We start from the raw sequence: 18,557 nt of genomic DNA, 5'->3' as shown, positions 1-18,557 counted from the left end.
AAGATCATTCCCCACAGTGCCTTGACTTTCCTACTTTTGAATAACTCCAGTGAGTGGAGCCTGCTCCCTTCTTGGGTAATTGACCTCATTGTTTGGAAATGTCCCCAGTGCTTTGCCTGAGTATTTATCCTGTACACGGCTCCATCCTGTTATTGCTGATTGTGGATGGAAAAGCTCTTCCTGTCCTTGAGGCAGAGTTCCCCGGGCTTTGCGAACTGCTCTCTGCTCATTACGCCTTCCCCCAGAAAGATTTAAAGCCCAGTGGCTTCCAGAGAAATGGAGAATGTGAAGCATCTCATGGGATGGGCTCTAACCCATCCTAATTTTTTTCCCAATAAAGTAAACAGCAAAAATTCCCGCAAGCCTTATTTTGCTTTCAGTTATCTCCACGTGCGCTGAACCAACAGAAGAAAAATCACACAATGCAATCCCTTCTCCATAATCATGCTTCATTTTGCATCATTTAAGCTGAAATAAGTGACTAAATAACATTTCTGAACATATTCCTTCTCCAGGTCAGCTCAGTAATTTAAGGCTTGCCTCTGCCAAGCCCTTAAGAAAATGATGAACACTTAAAGGCGCTCTTCCGTCTTTTTCTGCTCAAGAGGCGGACTCAAGCGCTTTGCTGAATCACAGCCTAAGCAGGCAGTGTCTTTCTCACCTGGAGTTTCCCTCAGGCTTGGGCCAGGTTTGGAGCAGGAGCTGTATTTTCCCCACCTGTCAGTGCCAAGGCGAAGCCGTCCCTGTTCCCTCCAGCTGACAGGCAAAGGGACACTTCCCAACGGGAGATGCTGCCTTCCTCCCAGGTGAAGCATTCCTCGTCCCAGGTTGAGTTTGCAGCCATCCCGCATGGGTGGCCCGTGTGAAAACACGAGGCCAGTTTTCAAAACGCTTTAACACCAGCGATGAGCCGACTCCAAGTGTTGACTCAATTGACTCCAACCCCAAGTGCTCTGTTTGGGCAGACCCAACACTGATGGTGCCAAGTACTTTCGAACTGAAAGTGGATGAAGATCTGCAGATGAGCCAAATAAAAAAACACAGCCCTAATCTCTAGGCCCGTTTTTCAACCTGCTTGCTGTATTCAAACACCTCAACCAGAGGGAGGACTCTGTCTTATGAGGGATGCGGGAGGAACAGGACTGAAATATCATGGGGAAAAATCTGAGATCTTGTGCGGTCCTTGCTTGATCCAATCCCTGCTGGCATCCTAATGCTTTCCTTCATCCCACCCCGAACAGGGGACCCATAGCCATCAGCGACCTTCTTCCCACCCCAAATGGGGGACCCATAGCCATCTGTGGCCTTCTTCCCACCCCGAACAGGGGACCCATAGCCATCAGCGACCTTCTTCCCACCCCAAATGGGGGACCCATAGCCATCTGTGGCCTTCTTCCCACCCCGAACAGGGGACCCATAGCCATCAGCGACCTTCTTCCCACCCCAAACAGGGGACCCATAGCCATCTGTGGCCTTCTTCCCACCCCGAACAGGGGACCCATGCCATCAGTGGAACAGGGGACCCATAGCCATCTGTGGCCTTCTTCCCACCCCGAACAGGGGACCCATAGCCATCAGTGAACAGGGGACCCATAGCCATCTGTGGCCTTCTTCCCACCCCGAACAGGGGACCCATAGCCATCAGTGAACAGGGGACCCATAGCCATCTGTGGCCTTCTTCCCACCCCGAACAGGGGACCCATAGCCATCAGTGAACAGGGGACCCATAGCCATCTGTGACCTTCATCCCACCCTGAACAGGGGACCCATAGCCATCAGCAACCTTCTTCCCACCCCAAACAGCGGACCCATAGCCATCAGTGAACAGGGGACCCATAGCCATCTGTGACCTTCATCCCACCCTGAACAGGGGACTCATAGCCATCAGTGAACAGGGGACCCATAGCCATCTGTGACCTTCATCCCACCCTGAACAGGGGACTCATAGCCATCAGTGAACAGGGGACCCATAGCCATCAACACTGGGCAGGCCTGGGGCTGCCTGTCCCAGGGACAGCACCAAAGTACCGGGCAGCTCTGGGAAGGGGACCATCTGTAAAACCTCCCCTCGAGATGCAGATGGACCGGCAAGCAGATGAGGTCCAATCCACTTCTTGCCATCTCCAGCATTAGGCTTAGCCCCTTGCCCATAAAACTAACATATTTCTTACAGGCAGTGAGGAGCTGTGAGCATAAGACTGAATTAATATACAGGTTGCTATTTCTCTTGTAAGATATTATAGGAATCTGCTTTGTGTCGTTTCTGCTGGTGGATTGGCACTGCCCATCTCCTAAATGCCCATCTCCTGCCTTTCTGCAGCGTGGGCTCCTGCTCCCCGCGCTGCGTGCAGAGACGCCAGGCGCAATCAGAAAAACCAAGGAGGTACGACTCAAAGATTTCACAGCACAACCCCATCAGTTCCAGCCCTCTGAGACCAGCAAAGCAGGACCCCTCTCCTTCGGGAGCCGGGTCACCCTTTTGTACTGGGGTGTGGTGGAAAAAGGGGTCACTATGAACGCGGTACGGGGACCAGGCTGTCCTACAGCATTTCTCCATCACATGTGTTTCGTTCTGTCTCTCTTTTTAAACAACAGAAGGGATAAAACAGCAAGGTGATTCAGGCTGGAAAATCTCCAAACGCTGTTTTCATAAACTATCGTATAGAAAAGAATAGTAAAAATAGAGAGGAAAGAATGCTTGGTGACAGAAAGAAGAAACAAAATAAGCAGAAGAATCAAAAAATAGGAGGTAAAATTGTCTTTCTAGTGACCCGTAGATGAGCTAGCACTGAAGTTTTTAGACTTCAACCAAATTGTCCCCCTCTAACCATCACACACTAGCTACCATCCAGTTTTTGGCTCTAGAAAGAGTTTTCTATTAAAAATCCCAGTGATTTCAGCAAGATTGCTCTCCTGACAAAAATTACAGACACTTAATTTTTTTCAGGACTGGGCTTTAGGGGATATTTCTCAGAAATAATGAATTTATTAGCACAGCTCCTGCAGCCCTGACAACAGCAACCTTGATGCAAACCCTGAGCCGAGCCTGCAGCTCGAGCAGAGGTAAGATATTTCCTTCTCTCTTCACCCAGGAGCAGGGAGCTCATTTTTATTCATTTTTCAGAGGCAAAGAACAGAGTGCCGGTGTGAAAATCCCACCTGAGTGCTATAAATCTGTTCCCACACAGTCGCTTCCATCACGTGGGTTTTCTAAATGACAGTGCAACCAGGTCAGAGGGGGAATAAACCCCCGACTTGCTCCTCTAATTTAGCATTAGGCTAGCGAGCAAATGGTGCAGCTAGCAGAATAAAAACCCGCCCATGCTTGTCTGGCTGTGCCTGGCCTGCACTGACCTTAATAAAACAGAGAATTTCCAATAAATTAAAGGGATAATATTCAGGAAATATGGAGGAAGCAGACATGGGTTGACTTCAGAGGGTCACTTTTCTTAAGTAATTGCCAAAGTGCAGAGTTTTTCCTTCAAATAAAACCCAACCCCGAGCAGTAACCTCCACAGACTAAAGTCCAGCTGATTCCCTTCAGCACAAAGAGCTTACTCATTTCTAAACAAGCTAATTGCATTAGATTAAGATCACCCTGTACAAACGTGCATCTGATTTTAATTGCTCAGACCCTGGCTCCATGCAGTGCCGGCCATCCTCAGTGGGACAGGGAGGGCAGCCTGGCTCTGATATTGTCACCAGCCTTTAAAGGGGGGGGGTCTGAGGAGGCTTTTGGGGATGAAGAGCTGCCAGTGCTGCTGGGGGTCTGTTCCTGCTATGACCTGAGAGCTGAGCAATAGCAGCTGGATGCACCCAAGCTGCAAAACCCCTCTAACTGGGGGGCTCTTTCCCTTCCCATGGCTCTGCTCTGGGCTCACAGTTTGTACCCCTCTTTTCTGCCCGGTTTTGGGCTCCACCCAAGCTGCAAAACCCCTCTAACTGGGGGACTCTTTCCCTTCCCATGGCTCTGCTCCGGGCTCACAGTTTGCACCCCTCTTTTCTGCCTGGCTTTGGGCTCCGACGAGGTTTTGGCCTCCATTTCCAACTGCCCAGATGAGCCATAAAGCCACGCAACATTGAGAGCTACCAACCCCAGATGCTTTGATCAGCATGAGGTGGAGCGGGGTAGTCTCGACATGATGGCAAGCATCAGCTGTGAGCAGACGAGGAAGAGATCTGCAGGTCTAATTAAACCTAACTACGCCTAAGTTCCATCTTGAGGCCTTACCTAAGAGTTAGGCTGAACACAGGGAGGAAAACCCCTTTTTCTTACCAGCATTGCAACCTGCCCGTTGCCAGGACGTATGTTTGTGCAAGCAGAGGAACCCCGTCCAAGCGGGAGGCGGGGGATGCACACACTTACGTTTGATGAACTGGGTTAGAGAGAGGCTTTGCACATGTTCGGATCTCGACCTGAGCTGGCTGAGCACATCCTCGCTCTTCTTGCTGTCGCTCTCCTTCCCACTCACCACCTGGGAACAGAGGAGAGGCTGTCACTGCACCGACCATGCCGAAGTTTCCACTGAACTCGCTTTTTCTCTCCCAAATCACGACAAACAGCAGCCCGTGCTTCTTGCAGACAGAGTCTGCAATGTTTCTGGGCTTGGCCAGCACTGTCCATGTCCAGCGTGGGATGTGCAGCCGCCACCGGGCAGGCGTCTTCCCACCCATATCTGCTGTTCCGTGCCCGCACCATCAGGTTCCCAATGGGACTGAGAGCATCCACGCAGCTGTCTGCGTTACAGGGGTAAGAGCCAACTTCCCCCCCTTTCCCCAACAGTAATGAATCACACTTCATAAATATTGAGCTGGGCCATTACCCAGGTACAGCACACCGTGTGCTCAGCTCACATTAATATGGAAAGTCAGGAGGTGTAAGCCTTTGCAACGGGAAAGATGGATACCCTTAGGGAGACGCTTTTCTTCCCCAGAAGGTCTGTTTTGGCCCTGTGTGCAGGGGAAGCAGGCACGGGAACCCAAGGAGCGATGCACCTAGACCTCCACCCTAAGCAGGTTTGGACACTGGTTTTGGATGGAGGATGAGCATTTCCCCTGTGCCTCCGTGTGTACCGTAACAAGCTGCTGTGCAGGTGCCTTTGCCCCTGTTACCAGCAAGGACGGTGGGCCGCAATTGTAGGAGGAAAAGATCCAGGCAAGGAGGGGGTTTGGGAGGGAGGCAAAATATTTTTCACCTCCTACACTGGTGCTGGCCCAGAGCCACCCGGAGCAGGGCCATACCAGGGTGTACGGGGAGCAGCTACAGACCCCTCACCTCTCCCAGCCCCTTTCCACTCTTCTCCTGCTCCTCGAAACCCCAGCTGACTTCTAGCAACTCCTACTCTCTTCAACGCTTTTCATTTTTTTTAGCCACATCTTTCCCACTGAACAGCAGCAGTATGGAAATGACATCCTCCCCCACCCTGGTCCATGGAAGGGGACGGATCCTGCAGCTCCCTCCTTTATTCCTTCTCTATTCAGGGGAACAACACTTTGCAGCTGGAGGTCAGATGGGGCCAGCATCTCTGCTTAATTTAGCCTCAGCTGGTGCTTACGGCTCTGCAGGACATTAATCCAGGTGCTCGCAGGCTCTGTGCCCCAGGTGTCACGCTGCCACCGCTCACGAGCAAAGAGGTGCTGGCAGAAGAGGAGAGGTGGAAGATGGAGGGCTTGGATCATCCAAGGTCCACCCCGGCCTCATTAGGAGATGACTGCATGTCCGAGGCAAGTGTCCAACATCCCATTAGCAAGCGGGAGGCCAAGGGAGGGGAGGGTTTCTTGGATGTGCATCGGATCCCTTGCTCTGCCGGCTTTTAGGGGAGTCACTGGATGGAGGGCATTAATTAGATTAGATACGCTACTATACATGTGTAACAGCATAAAGTGTTCAGCGGGAGTGCGGTTTTCATGGAAAACCACAGCATATTTTTAGCCAGAAGGACAGAGCCAGCGGCCCCATCTCTGACACCCCACATCGGCTCAGCAACGGCGCTGTTGCAACTCTCAACACAAATTTAATATGAGTCAGACAAAGGAGTTCATTCAACAGAAATTAGATGTTCTTAATTCACAGAAAGAACTGGACAGCTCTTTGGCTAAAATGACCTCTTTTCCTTTGAAACCTAGACTGATTATTAAACATGGGAGAGGTCAAAATGTCCCGTGCTGCGAATGCCACGTTCCCTTTTTGAAGAGCCTCTACAAGGCAAAAGTGATAAAACTCCTTTCATGGTTTTTAATAGTCGAGCTTGGAGAGTAACACATTTTTCAAATGCAAAGATAAAATCCAGCTTCCTTTCACTTTTCAGTTAGGTTACAGGGTCTCTTCTCTCTGCTCTAGAACTGCAGTGTTTTCCAAAAATACATTCAAGCTGTTACTGACTGTGGCTTTCTCAGCTTCCAGCTGTTTGTACTTCAGAGAAGTAACAGTCTGCTGGGCACTGTCTGCACATCTAAAAAAAAAAAAAGCCCCAAATCTCCCCAAATTCCCCAGTCCAGGATGCCTCTGCGGGAGCGGGACATTTCTGTACACATCTGCTGGCTTTGCACCCGCCCGAGGAGCTGCTGTCTGCACATGGAGCAAAGCCCTCGAGGAGGAGGAAAACTGCTCTCCCCGCGCTGGCTTGGCTCCAGGATATATTTTTTTGCTGCCTGAAAGGATCAGGAAATGCGTTCGTTCCTCTGGGATGAAGCAGGCGCGTTCACATGCCGGGGAAGCAAGCTGAGGAGGGACCGGCACGAATCCTGCCCGCTCGCTGCGGGCAGGGAGGCGAACGGTGCTGGCTCTGCTGTTGGAGATGCTCGAGCCCTGCCGACGATGCCGTGCTCCCGCCGCAGGCCGTTTTAGCATTACTCAAAGCGGGCGATTTGGCAAGCCGGCGTCGGTAGGTGCAATAACACGGGCTGGTTGCTCAGCACTCCCCCGGCCGTCTGCCGCAGCATCGTGCCAAGGAAAAACAAACAAATGTGGGAAACATCTTGCAAAATGCCTCCACGCTTGGATTTTTCAGGATGATTCCTTAAAGGACTCTGGTGCATGTTCACCGGTGAATGGGCTCTCATGTTTTTGCAACGGGATTTTCTTTATCGCCGTCACTTCTAGCCTCGTGGGGGGATGGAGGAGGCAGTCAGGCTTTTGAGGAAGGAGGATGAAGCTCCCCCACGCTTTGCGTTAGGAAGAGCATCCTTAACCTGACCTCGACCTGGGGAAAGCCTCCATTTCCCTGCACGGACATGAATAAATCAGGTGTGACTGAGCAGGGCTGAGACCTGGACTTGCTTTGCAGGAAAGGCAAATGAAGGCAGCTTGCCTGCGCGCCGGGCTCCTGCTTTCACCTGCCTGCTATTGCACCTGCGAGAAGGGCAGCCAGAGGTCCTGGCAGTCTGGTTTTGTTCAAATACACCACTGGAAAAAAGGATAAATGACCTGCTCTGTGACAGAGAGGTTTTCCTTGCTTAATTTGAGGCTTCTGCAGAGTTTCCCTCTGGCTGTGCAGAACCTGGCACTCCCGGCTCAGTGAAAAGTAAGGTCAGAGAAGCTATTTTCATATTAAATAAACAAAATGTAAAACCTCATAGCTTGGAAAAGAATTATTTTCCTCCTGACAAGGTCGTGCTCCCTACAAACACTTCATTATGCCTCTTCCAGCAAGTGTGGGTCCCACCAGGGACCCTATTTCCTAGAGCATTAAAATAACCAGCCAACAGGCACCTTGTTCACGCGAAATGGGATGATTATTTTTAGCCGCCATTTGTGCCTGTCTTTAAAGCTCCCTGGGTAAAATCTGAACATAGAGACCAGCCCATTCCTGTAACATGCCAGTGGCACCACCATACCCTGCCACTTGGCCCCCAGTTGCTCCCCAGATAATGCCCTGTATTTCTAGACTGCCTTTGCTGGTGCTTTAGGAGCTTTAATGAGGAAGCCTCAGAGCATCGCAGCCCTGGGAGCGAAGGCTTCCAGGCAAAGACTTAGATTTCCCTGTCCCCGCTCTTTAACCTTTCCCCATTAACTGATAACCCAAATTGGAGCCGGCGTTTAAGAGAGTTCCCTGTCAGTTATTTTCATTTCAGCTTTTCGCGTGCACTGGAAGTGCCCCAGGTCACTGCTGAATAAACGTGGGAGGATTTGTATAAATGCAGGCAATCTGTCCCAAGACAGAACCTGGAAAAGTTACTTTTCACCCCCCCAGCACCGTTGCACAATGTCTCTGCCTGCACAGAAGGGTTGAGTCACTGTCCCAGCACTGTCCCACCACGCTGGACCTGGGGTGTCCGCTGGGACCCCTAGGGATGACCCCAGACAGAGCTGTCAGCTGTTTGCACCCTGCAAATACCCTCCACACGTTGGGAAGTCCCCAGTGATGCAAGTGAAGGGCAGGAGGCTCCTTGCAGGTTCAGGCTTGCTGGTGCAATCCCGTGATGTAGCCGAGAGCAGCACCAGTGTCCGTGGGGCATCCTCAGGGCAGGGCAGGGCAGGGCAGGAGGGGTCCCGGCTGCATTTTACCTGCAGGAGCTTCTCCTCATCACAAACCTTCTGCTTTGGGACTGGAGGGACAGGCGTTGCCTGGACCTTGCCAAGCAATGCTACCTCCAGCAACAGCGATGTCCAAACATTTGAGGTGAACGCGTGTAGCCAGGACCCAAACACATCTCTTTCAAAGTTTCTCCGTGCTTGCAGCCCCCTCCTGCCACTGTGCACCAGGTGCTTTCTGGGATAAAACAAGTCAATCCAGTCTGCACGCTGTGGTCCTAACCTTGCCAGCTCCCCACTCCACAGCTTGAGGTACTGCCCAGAAAGATGGGTTTTGCCCTGGGAAATGGGAGGTGACTTCTTAACCCTCTGCCCTGCCACGTGCATCTCCTCCAGGATGAGGCTGCATGTCCAGCTTGGTGTTCCCCTCTTTCCCCAAGCGTCTGCTTCAACTATCTGGCAGGCCAACTGAAAGTAAAATCTGGAGATATTGTACAGATGACAGGGGACACGTCCCTCACCATCCCAGCAGAAAATCCCATCAGATGCACTTTGCTAGGCCACCACAGAGCCGTTGCATTTCTGCATGCCCTGAGCACTCCCGCAGTTCACGTCCCTCCAGCCCCACCGTGAAACGCCCCCAGAAATCCACCTCCTCTGTTCTGCAAAGGATTTCATCCCCTAGCCTCTCCCAGTCTCTCCGTCCCATCCCACGGGAGATGACCTTGCCCCTTCCACCTCCCCTGTTAGCAATGCCAAGGAAGGAGCATGGTTCCTTTCCACCCCATTTCTGCACTTCTCCCAGTTGAAGTGCCACACGTGAAGCTTTTTGATGAGGGACCCAACACGAATGAGGCATCATTCTGCTCATCTCTTCTGGTTGGCACCCACATGTCCCCCAGATGGATGGGTACCTTGAGTTAGGGGCTGATGGATCAGCAGCAGCCTGTTCTCCCTCCTCAACAACACCGGTGATTAAATAAATAAAGGCAATGCAGCAGGTCTAATCTCTACAGACCTGGGCAAAGCAGAACATGCAGCATCAAATGGGAAACCATTAGCTAAACCGGAGAACATGAAAATTAGGAGAGTAAACGCAACATGGCTAAATAGGAGAAAGAGAGCGGAGCACCCCAGAGGGATGTACTGAGCTGCTGGGAGGTGCTGGTGGCTTCCTTGGTGGTTTGGCGGAGAAGCCCCAGCTGATATTTTCAGTAACCCCCTTGGCATAGTGAGAAGACATGTACTAAATCTGCAGAAGAGAAGGAAGGTGGGAATTGTCCACACAGAGTGGGCTGGGACACCATATAGGAAAAACTAGGCAACTAGAGGGCTGAAATGACAGAAACCGAACCAAACTTAGTGCCAAGGGCACAGCCGTACACTTAGGGTTTAAAACTAATTTCTGCTGCACAGCCAGAAATGTTGGAAATGAGAGGAGGAGAATGACAAATAGCTCCAGGTCTCTCTCTGCGTAAGCATATGGTGCAGCCATGGAAGGAGTAAGTGAGGAAGAACCGAGGATGGTGTTTCCAGGAGAGCTGGGGGAGTGCAGACCCTGCTGCACCACCGCTGGAGACCAGATCCAGACCGGTGCAGCACCAGGAAAACCAGCTTGTGGCTGGCACGGGTGAAGAGCAGAGCTCCTGGGATGGAGAAGCTCTTTGGCAGTGGAGGACTAGCTAGCCTCCGTCGCCCCCCAAAAGGAAGGTTTTCTATAACCACACCAATATGGCAATGAGTAGGAAAAAATATTTAATCAGGATTAGGGGCAGAACAACAAGCTAACGGCCAAACTACATACTGGAGATTAGACAAAGCTTTGCAACGTGCAGGGAAATAAGTTTCTGAAACCACCTAACGGTGAGGCTTGGGAGGAAAGCACTGATGAGATGGACTGATACCCAGAGGGGATTGCGTGACATTGAACCGGAGCCACCAGGGCTTGGACACGGCCAGGGCATGTAGACCTGCTTCCCATAAAATCCATCTGAGCTTTCTCACGAGGCATCTGTTTGCAGATGAAGTGCTGACATTACAGGGGAGGCTTTGTCAGGGAGAGGAGGAAGTGTCACTCACCCCCTTTGTACGGCGTTTGGGAGATGTTTGGTTCTACGTGACTTTGGAGTGTCACAAAACGAAACCTGAACTGGGAGATAATTGGGTGTGCAAGACAGATCTTGCACATGAGAAATGCTGAGCAAGGGCAATGCTCCTGCTTTTGTTTAAGGTGCTCCCGAGAGCACCTTTCCCCTTTTCAAACCCTTTTCAAATCACTTGCGGAGCTGCAGGGACTGGGGAGGTGCTTTACCAGCTGCAAGGCAACAGACAGTAAGCCTGCAAGACAGACAGACACTGTGCCCAAGCAAAACCACGGGGAAAGCCTTTAGCAGACAGAATACAACTGCCTGGGTTGGGATACGATAACATCGCCAGTGACAGATGGTAAAGCACTGGCTAAACTTCGGCTACTCAGCAGCTGGGAGATGCTCAAGCGCCGTAGTTCCCCACAATCCAGGACACAACCCCGAGAAATGGTTCAGGCTCATGGAGGCAGGATTGAACCGGAATTATTGGAAAAAAAACCCGGTCTTGACTGGAAACAGTTCATCCAGTAACAGCCTCATCTTCTCATCCCCTGCCTGAGATCATGACAACTTTATAGCTTTGCTGTGATTGTCCCTCACATGGGATTATTCAGGATACTTTGGTGCTAGAAACTTACTGACAAGTTTCAAAGCAGAGGAATAAAAGTGTTCTGGGTCTGGAGTGATTGATTTATGAAAAAAGATCAAAAGAGCGAACTCTCATTATCATGATGTTAACATTAAGTGCACAAGTCATTCCAGGAACTTCAAAGAAAGAAGCTATAAAATAAAGGTAAAGCTGGAATGTGGCTGTAGAATAATCTAGATCTGTCTCTGCTGATGGGAGGAGGCAAATAAGTCTCCAAATAGACAGAGGGCTGTGCTGTTATTCAGTGTTTGCTGGATGATGCCCAGGGAAGACAGCTCAGATGAGTTGTACAGAGTGAGGCAGGAGAAAGAAAGGAAAATGAAGTTAGGATGAGAATCGGAGAGGAGAAATATCACTTTGGGCGGCACGAAGGACTGAGCCATGGGCCAGTCTTTGCTGCTGTGATCTCATTTGGTGGACGCTGCAGCGGGGAAACGTACCCACAGCTTGGTGTGGACACGTTATTCCCAGGCAGCCTCATCATCTACCGAGACGTGTGTGGTCCCAGGGGTCTTCAGACAGCAAGTGGCACAAGGACAGCCCGGTCTGGAGCACCTGAAATGCCTTTGTGACCTCCAGAAATGAAGCCCACAGCTGGTGGTGCAGAAACATCTCAGCTGCTTCTGCGGACAGAGCAGATCTGTGCTTGTCCCATGTGTTATTATGGCTGCCGAGCCTGGAGGTGTTTGCTGTGGGTAAGAGATTGTGCTGGGGCTTTACAAACATGGGGAAAAGCCCAGCTGATGCTTCAAGTACTTGCAGCTTGTGGTTGTTCTGCTGGTAGCTTTTTTCCTGCTTTGGACAGGCAGAGACCCTGAAACTGAAGGCAGCCAAGGAAACGCCGACCGTCTTTGAAGCTGCAGCTTTATTTAGACGGGGGTGACCCAAAGGTTATCACAATGTCCGTTCTTGGTGACCTGCTGGGCTGTAAAACCCTGAGGTGACCCCCATCCCTCCCTTCCCTTCTGCAGTGTGTCGGGGACGGGGCTTCGTGCTGCAGAGCCCGGACAGGGAGCTAGATGATCAAAGGACTGGGAAGCCTGCCACGTGAAGGAAGGCTGAGGGAATGGGGTTTGTTGAGAAAAGAAGGCTTAGGGGAGACCTTATCACCATGTTCCAGTATTTAAAGGGTGGCTACAAAGAAGATGGAGACTCCCTTTTTACAAGGAGTCACTTGGAAAAGACGAGGGGTAGTGGGTACAAGTTACTCCTGGGGAGATTCCACTTGGGCACAAGAGGAAAATTTTTCACAATGAGAACAATCAGCCATTGGAATAATCTCCCCAGGGAAGTGGTGGATTCCCCATCATCGGACACTTTTGGTTCGGGTGGCCAGGCTGCTGGGCCATCTTGCCTAGACCGTGCTTTTGCCAAGAAAAGTTGTACCAGATGATCCTTGAGGTCCCTTCAACCTGGTATTCTATGATCCTACAGGGGGGATCCCACCTTTCCTCGCTGCAATGCCACATCTCCCTCTCTGCATCCCAAACCAGAGCCAAGCATAAGAAGAAACAACAGCTTTGCTCTGCGCGATGAGAGGAAACCTGGAAGCAACCCTAAAGCCACAGCATGAGCCACCGCAGGTCCCACCCTACTGGGGAAGGGTGGCTGCTCCGGCTGGGGCAGGGGAAGGCAAAATTGGGGTCAACGCTTTACCAGCGCTGAGCTTTGTGCCTGGAGACACACATTTCCTTCCTGCATTGCATGTCTTACCAACTCTACCCATCCCTTCTACAGGGTTTTGCAATATATCCCCGGCTGATGCTCTTTTGGAGGGGAACCATGTCTCTAACAAGCTCCACAGCGGGTGCAGTAGTTTGGTGGCCCTAGAGACGCTGCTGCCTCCAGCTCACTGGAGAGGAAAGGGGGCTGCCCTTTGCGATGGAAAAGCGTTTGTGCTTACACCCTTAGCCGAACACTGATTTACTCCAAGGGCAAGCAAGAGAAAGTGATTTATATTTTTTTTTTCTGCTGTACCTACAGAAAATCAACCATGACAATGCAGACTTCCTACAAAGCTTGGAGTGCTCCCACAGCAGACAGATGTTTTACCCAGAACAGCATCTGGCAAAGTTTCTAAAGAGGCTTTTTTTTTTTTTTTTTAAGCAGGGCCCCTTGCTGCTGCTGGCGGTGCTGATACCCCCATGGGACGGGCACGAGCTGGCTCGGCTGGCCCTGGCATCTCCCGTCCTGCAAGGGGGGCAGAATTTTGCCATCCCTTAGATTATTTTCCTATTATTATTATTTACTGTAAACAGTTTCCAAAAGCTTTCTGGGGGAAATGGTAAAATGGAGAGAAATTCAGGAAGAGCTGGGCTGCAAAGGCATAAATGGGTGCTCAGCCATGTGGAAACACTCCCTACAGATATCAGCCAGTAGAGCAGGTGACATCCTCCTGCTGTTTTCTTAAATCAGCATCCAACCAATCCTTCCTTCTGCTCTTCAAAACTGATCAGACTGATCAGAGTGCAGCACTTGCGAAAAAGTACAGTTGTTTTAGTTTGAAGTACATTATTTTCTCTCAAGAGCCATTTATGAAATTAATATTCCCATCAGCCCTAATAAAGAACCTTTCTCCTAAGATGTAGTGTGCCACCCTTGCACACTGAGCAGGTTCTGCTAATATAGATCATCTGTAATGACTTTAAAGTGAACCAAGCTTCACAAGGATAAATCGGGCACATTGCATTCAGTATCGCCCTCATCCTGCAAAGTGCTGAGCGGTTTCCACCCCACTACCTCGCAGAACCACAGCACCTTTGCAAACCTCACAGCACATATAACCCAGGAGTAGATCATTATATCTCCAGAAGTGTAACTGGTACAACAGGTCACATTTTCCCAGGCAGGTGGAACCCAGCTCTCCCTAAGAACCACTCATTCCTGCGGAAATTCAGGCAGTGGCAGGAGAAATGAAGAATTATTCTGCACCAGACAGCGCATGGACTTGTTGAGACAAGAAAGTTTCGATGCTGCCCCAAGGCAAAATATATGTAAAAGACAATCACACAGGCTAGAGTATGGCCAAGACATCGAGACAAGAGCAATTTCACCTACTAAGCGCGTCCCAGCAACTTCAATAACATTCAAATCCATTGCATGACGCGTCCTCTAAAAGAACAATGTGCTTTGTATTACTCCGCACGACATGCCGGTTGCCAGAAAACCGGGACCTGCAGCCAGCAAAGCGCTTGGGAAGCTCGCAAGCTGTTTTGCATCTTGGCGTGAGCGTTGAAGCACTCAGGAGGGCTCTGGAGAAGTAAAAACCCTGGTAGTAAACACAGGGCAAAGTACCGTCCCACCAGCGGGCTCCAGCAAGACCCAGGGACGGGCATCCCCCGAGCAAACCGCAGGCAGGCAGACGTCGGTTTGGCTTGCAATAACAGGTCCAGGCTGCTAAAGGCTTTTCCCTGCCAGTTATCTCTGGGGACTTTACAGAGCCAGGGTGTTTAGGGGCTGGAAAGTGTCTAAAATCCTTTTGGCCAGCAAAGAGGTCGCAGTGAGAAGAGGTGGTGGGTGAAGCTGGATGCTGGAGCGGCAGCTAACCCCGAGCCCCATGGACAGCGAGTGGTGAAAAGGGGCTTTTGCAGTAGAAACGAGACAAACCACCCTCCAGCCTCAGTATTTCAAACACCCCCAGGGTACAACCCACTTCTAAGGAAAGGCTCCTGACGCATTATTTGTATTTCCTATGAACTGGGACCGATTCCCTCATCGGGTTTTCCTGAAGGGAAACAAGGGCCGTTGGCACAGCATCTCCTGCCAGCTCCCTGAAGAGATGCAGCAGAAGGAGCAGGACCATTGCTTCCCTAAAGAAGGCAAGGAGTCCCGCCCCCAGGTGAGCCAGGAGGGTGGCTGTGAGAAGGACCTCAATCCACACAGGGCTCGGCTGGTGCTATACGTTCCTGTGCAGAGGAATCAACACACGGGTGCTGTGCCCCACCACGGAAATTATCACATACATTAAGCTGCTTGCACCAGGCCGGGTTTCACTAAGCATCTGCTTAGCATACAAGAGCCTCTGACACAGGAGATGAGAGCAAGCTACAGCTCACATCTGACTTCGGGATGCAGCTATAAACTGCACGACCACTTCCATAGTCGTGTTTCCCACGGACGCAGCAGGTAATGCTGGCGGCGAGGGAGGAACGTGCATATAAATACATGAGGTATTCGCATGCAATGCCAAAAGGGCAATCCGCAGCACCTCTCCTACCTCTTTTGGCATTTCCCGTGGGAAGAAGAAATAAGGGACCGCAGACACGGCCACGAGACTGGCTGCGACCAGGAAACCGAGCCACCAGGCGCCGACCCACCGCGGGTCTTTGTTCGTAAGCTGGACTCCGTCTGCAACACAAATGGAGAAAACTGGCATTAAATCAAAGGTGAACAGAGGGATCCCAGTGCACCAAAGGGATGGTGATGGGTGGCCCCAGTCACCCCAAACGTCAGCGTCCTCCAAAGTGGTGGCTCCCAACCTGGTGACCATCAGTTTTGGAGTCTGAGCTGTATTTGCACCTGACTCATCCCACGGTGCTAAATCGCATTTCATTCTTCATTATCACCAGGGTGTCTAAAAACCCACTCAGCCCTTTGGATGGAGACAGCTGGGACAGGGATGTCCTAGAGCTGGAAAGGCAAAGGAAAGCATCCCCAGCACAGCTTTTTCAGAGAAGGGATACCCATGTTGTGAAAAAGCTTGGAAATACTCACTCAAGGGGATTAAGCCATGATATCTGTCAAGACAGAAGGAAAAATCCTTTCTTAAGATTAAAATGGAGTTAACTCCAATTAACTTTCAGCATCCAAGAGCACTGGTTTACTTTTTTACAGTCTGGCTACCCACACAAGGACCCCCTGTTCACAGCAGGGCTTGGACACTGGAGCTCTGCCCACCAGTCTGGTCCATCAGCCAGTGCCTGGTTTGCAGCTCAACCAACGGAAGCCGATCTTTAAAAATGCTTCGATAAGGGTTATATCCCTTTCTCCTGACCGCCTTCCTTCAGTTCACCCAGCCTCCTCTCCTGTCGTCCTCAGGGCACTCTGCCAAAGATAACACTTTCTGTGGGGAGGGTCCTGGGCATAAATAAAACGGGATATGCAGAAGCCAGAATGCAAATTCACAACAGGGTGAGTCTGAACCAAGAAATATTTCTACAGAAAAAGGGGATACCTGTGGTTAGACAGCATTCATGAGCAAGCCCAGGAAATGAGTCCTCCCAGAAACCTCTTCCTTAACTGTGAGGTTTAACACAAGTTGAGCTATTCTCACTGCGGGGGTGCAATTAAAACTGCAATCAGTTTACTGGATTTTGGTACGGTGGATACTGCCACATCTAATTTCCCATCTCTGGAAGTAACAAGTGATGGGTCAAAGAAATTCGATGATCTCCTCCCTGCATGGTGCATTTAGCAAATTGGAATTTTAAATCCCTTCCTGAATAAACACCAACAAGTTTTTTTTCTAGGAAAACTTGAGTTAAATTAGATTTAGCATTAAGCAGCCACAGCTCGATAGCTTTCCCCAATAGGCTGAAGATATCTTTAGGCTGAAGACAGCTCTAAAACTGGGTGTTTTCCAGTTCTGGCTACTCAGGCACATTTCTCATTCAATGACCATCTGCAGAAGATGGCTTAGAAGAACTGAGCATCAGGGTGTGCAGGCAGACTGCAGACCCTAATCCCGTTTCTTCATCCTTCAGAGGCAGATAAACCAAGACTCCAGATACCTCGCCAAAGCTCACCCACTGAGGAGGATGGATAGCTGCAGCAATAAGCTTGGAGGTGGCCTGATAGGAGGAGGCAACGTCGAGACTAGAGTGTGCTCTTGTGCTGCAAATATCATAAATGCATAGAGTGACAAAGTCCAGGTGAAAAAACATCTGATGAAGTCAGTGAGCAGGAATGAGCCGGAGGCACCGAGAAGGAGCCAAAGCTAATGCATCCGCAGTGTCAACACCCGCTGCTCATCCAGCTCCAGCCCTGATGCTCTCTGATCACCACCCAAAGGACCATCGTCCTTTTCCTCGTGTAAGGATATGCTGAGCTGCGTAACGTGCGTCTGCTCTGTTAATAACCGGGAAGGAGCCTCTTGTTTTCCAGGCTGGGTTTCGAGAGCAGCCAAAAAGCAGACGACTACGAATGCTTTGACAGCACGGCTCAGGAAGAGCTTTTAAAGGAAATCCCTTTCATGCTCCTCTTTTGCCCTACCCAGCATTTCTCTTCTACTTGTTTTTACCTTCCTCCCATCCTACCCTTCTCTCTGCTTCTTCACGTCTCAGGGTCCTGGTACCCGTTCTCCATCCCTTCTCTCTCACTTCTCCCCTCCATCTTTCTCTTTCATGTTTCTCTCTGGGTTTTGCTCATCCTCCACATCCCCACTCTTCCCTGGTGCTGGCTGGCGGCAAAATGCTCCCACTGCTGTTGCTGGCATATGGCAGAAAAATCACAGAAGAATGAAAATCAGGTCTGCTCTAAAAGCACAGTGCAGATGGGCATCCCTCTAACCAGACCTGGCAGCAGCCCCGGGGTGAGGGATCCCCAGGTCTGAAGGAGGAGAAAGCGCTGATTGAAATATGGGATTCCAGCAGCCACGGGGCCAGGTTTAACCCTGCAGATGTGTGTGTGACACCGAGTCAGGTGGGAAGGACCCACTTATTTGGGCCATCCAACCCAGCACTGACGGGACCGGTCCCAGAGCATCCCCAGGTGGTGGAAGTGATTTAACAGGGGAGACGGCAGCAGGCAAAGGGAGCCAGCCCCTGCCCTGCAGGTTGCACCCTCATCCCTTGGGGGTCGGGATGCCCAGAGAGGGGATGAATCGCTGCTGGCTCAATAAATGGGATGCAGTGCGAAGGGTGCCGCCCGGCTCTCCGAGGGCACGTTCACTCACCTCCGGTGACTTTGTCAATGTCGACGTAAAAACGCAGCATGGCAGAGCCCAGCATGAAGGCCACTCCCGGCCCGATGGTGGTCACGGAGAACAAGATCCCTGCAGAGGGGCAAGAGCAGAGAGGGTCTCAGCCTCGTGTGAAGGGACCAGGGGGGACAGGAGGTGCCTTGAGGCAGGACCGCGCTGGACCAGGGTCCACCCCATCTGCCTCCAGCACGGGCTATTTCCCTGGCAGCTTTCTTATCTCATGCATTTCAAAGGATAACAACCCCGTGCTTTCCAGGTGTCGTGGTTTAACCTCAGTCGGCAACTAAGCACCACGCAGCCGCTCACTCACTCCCCCACACCCAGTGGGATGGGGGAGAGAATTGGAAGAGCACAAGTGAGAAAAACTCGTGGGTTGAGATAAAAACAGTTTAATAATTGAAATAAAATGATAATAATAATAATAATATG

The 18,557-nt window shown here is 50.9% G+C and overlaps 1 protein-coding gene across 1 annotated transcript in view; it reads right to left on the bottom strand.

Moving 5' to 3' along the window:
* SLCO2B1 (solute carrier organic anion transporter family member 2B1) overlaps nucleotides 1-18,557 on the bottom strand; it is a 64,930-nt gene that overhangs the window by 15,785 nt on the left and 30,588 nt on the right. The window contains exons 6-8 of the mRNA XM_009276871.2: nucleotides 18,102-18,200; nucleotides 15,426-15,556; nucleotides 4,367-4,475 (exon numbers count right to left, since the gene is read on the bottom strand). Of these exons, the coding sequence (XP_009275146.1) occupies nucleotides 4,367-4,475; nucleotides 15,426-15,556; nucleotides 18,102-18,200 (339 nt within the window). The remainder of the gene's footprint in view (nucleotides 1-4,366; nucleotides 4,476-15,425; nucleotides 15,557-18,101; nucleotides 18,201-18,557) is intronic.

Source organism: Aptenodytes forsteri, unplaced genomic scaffold (assembly GCF_000699145.1).
Source record: "Aptenodytes forsteri isolate BGI_AS27 unplaced genomic scaffold, ASM69914v1 Scaffold459, whole genome shotgun sequence".
NCBI lineage: Eukaryota > Metazoa > Chordata > Aves > Sphenisciformes > Spheniscidae > Aptenodytes > Aptenodytes forsteri.
This window is presented reverse-complemented; position numbering and strand designations above follow the sequence as displayed.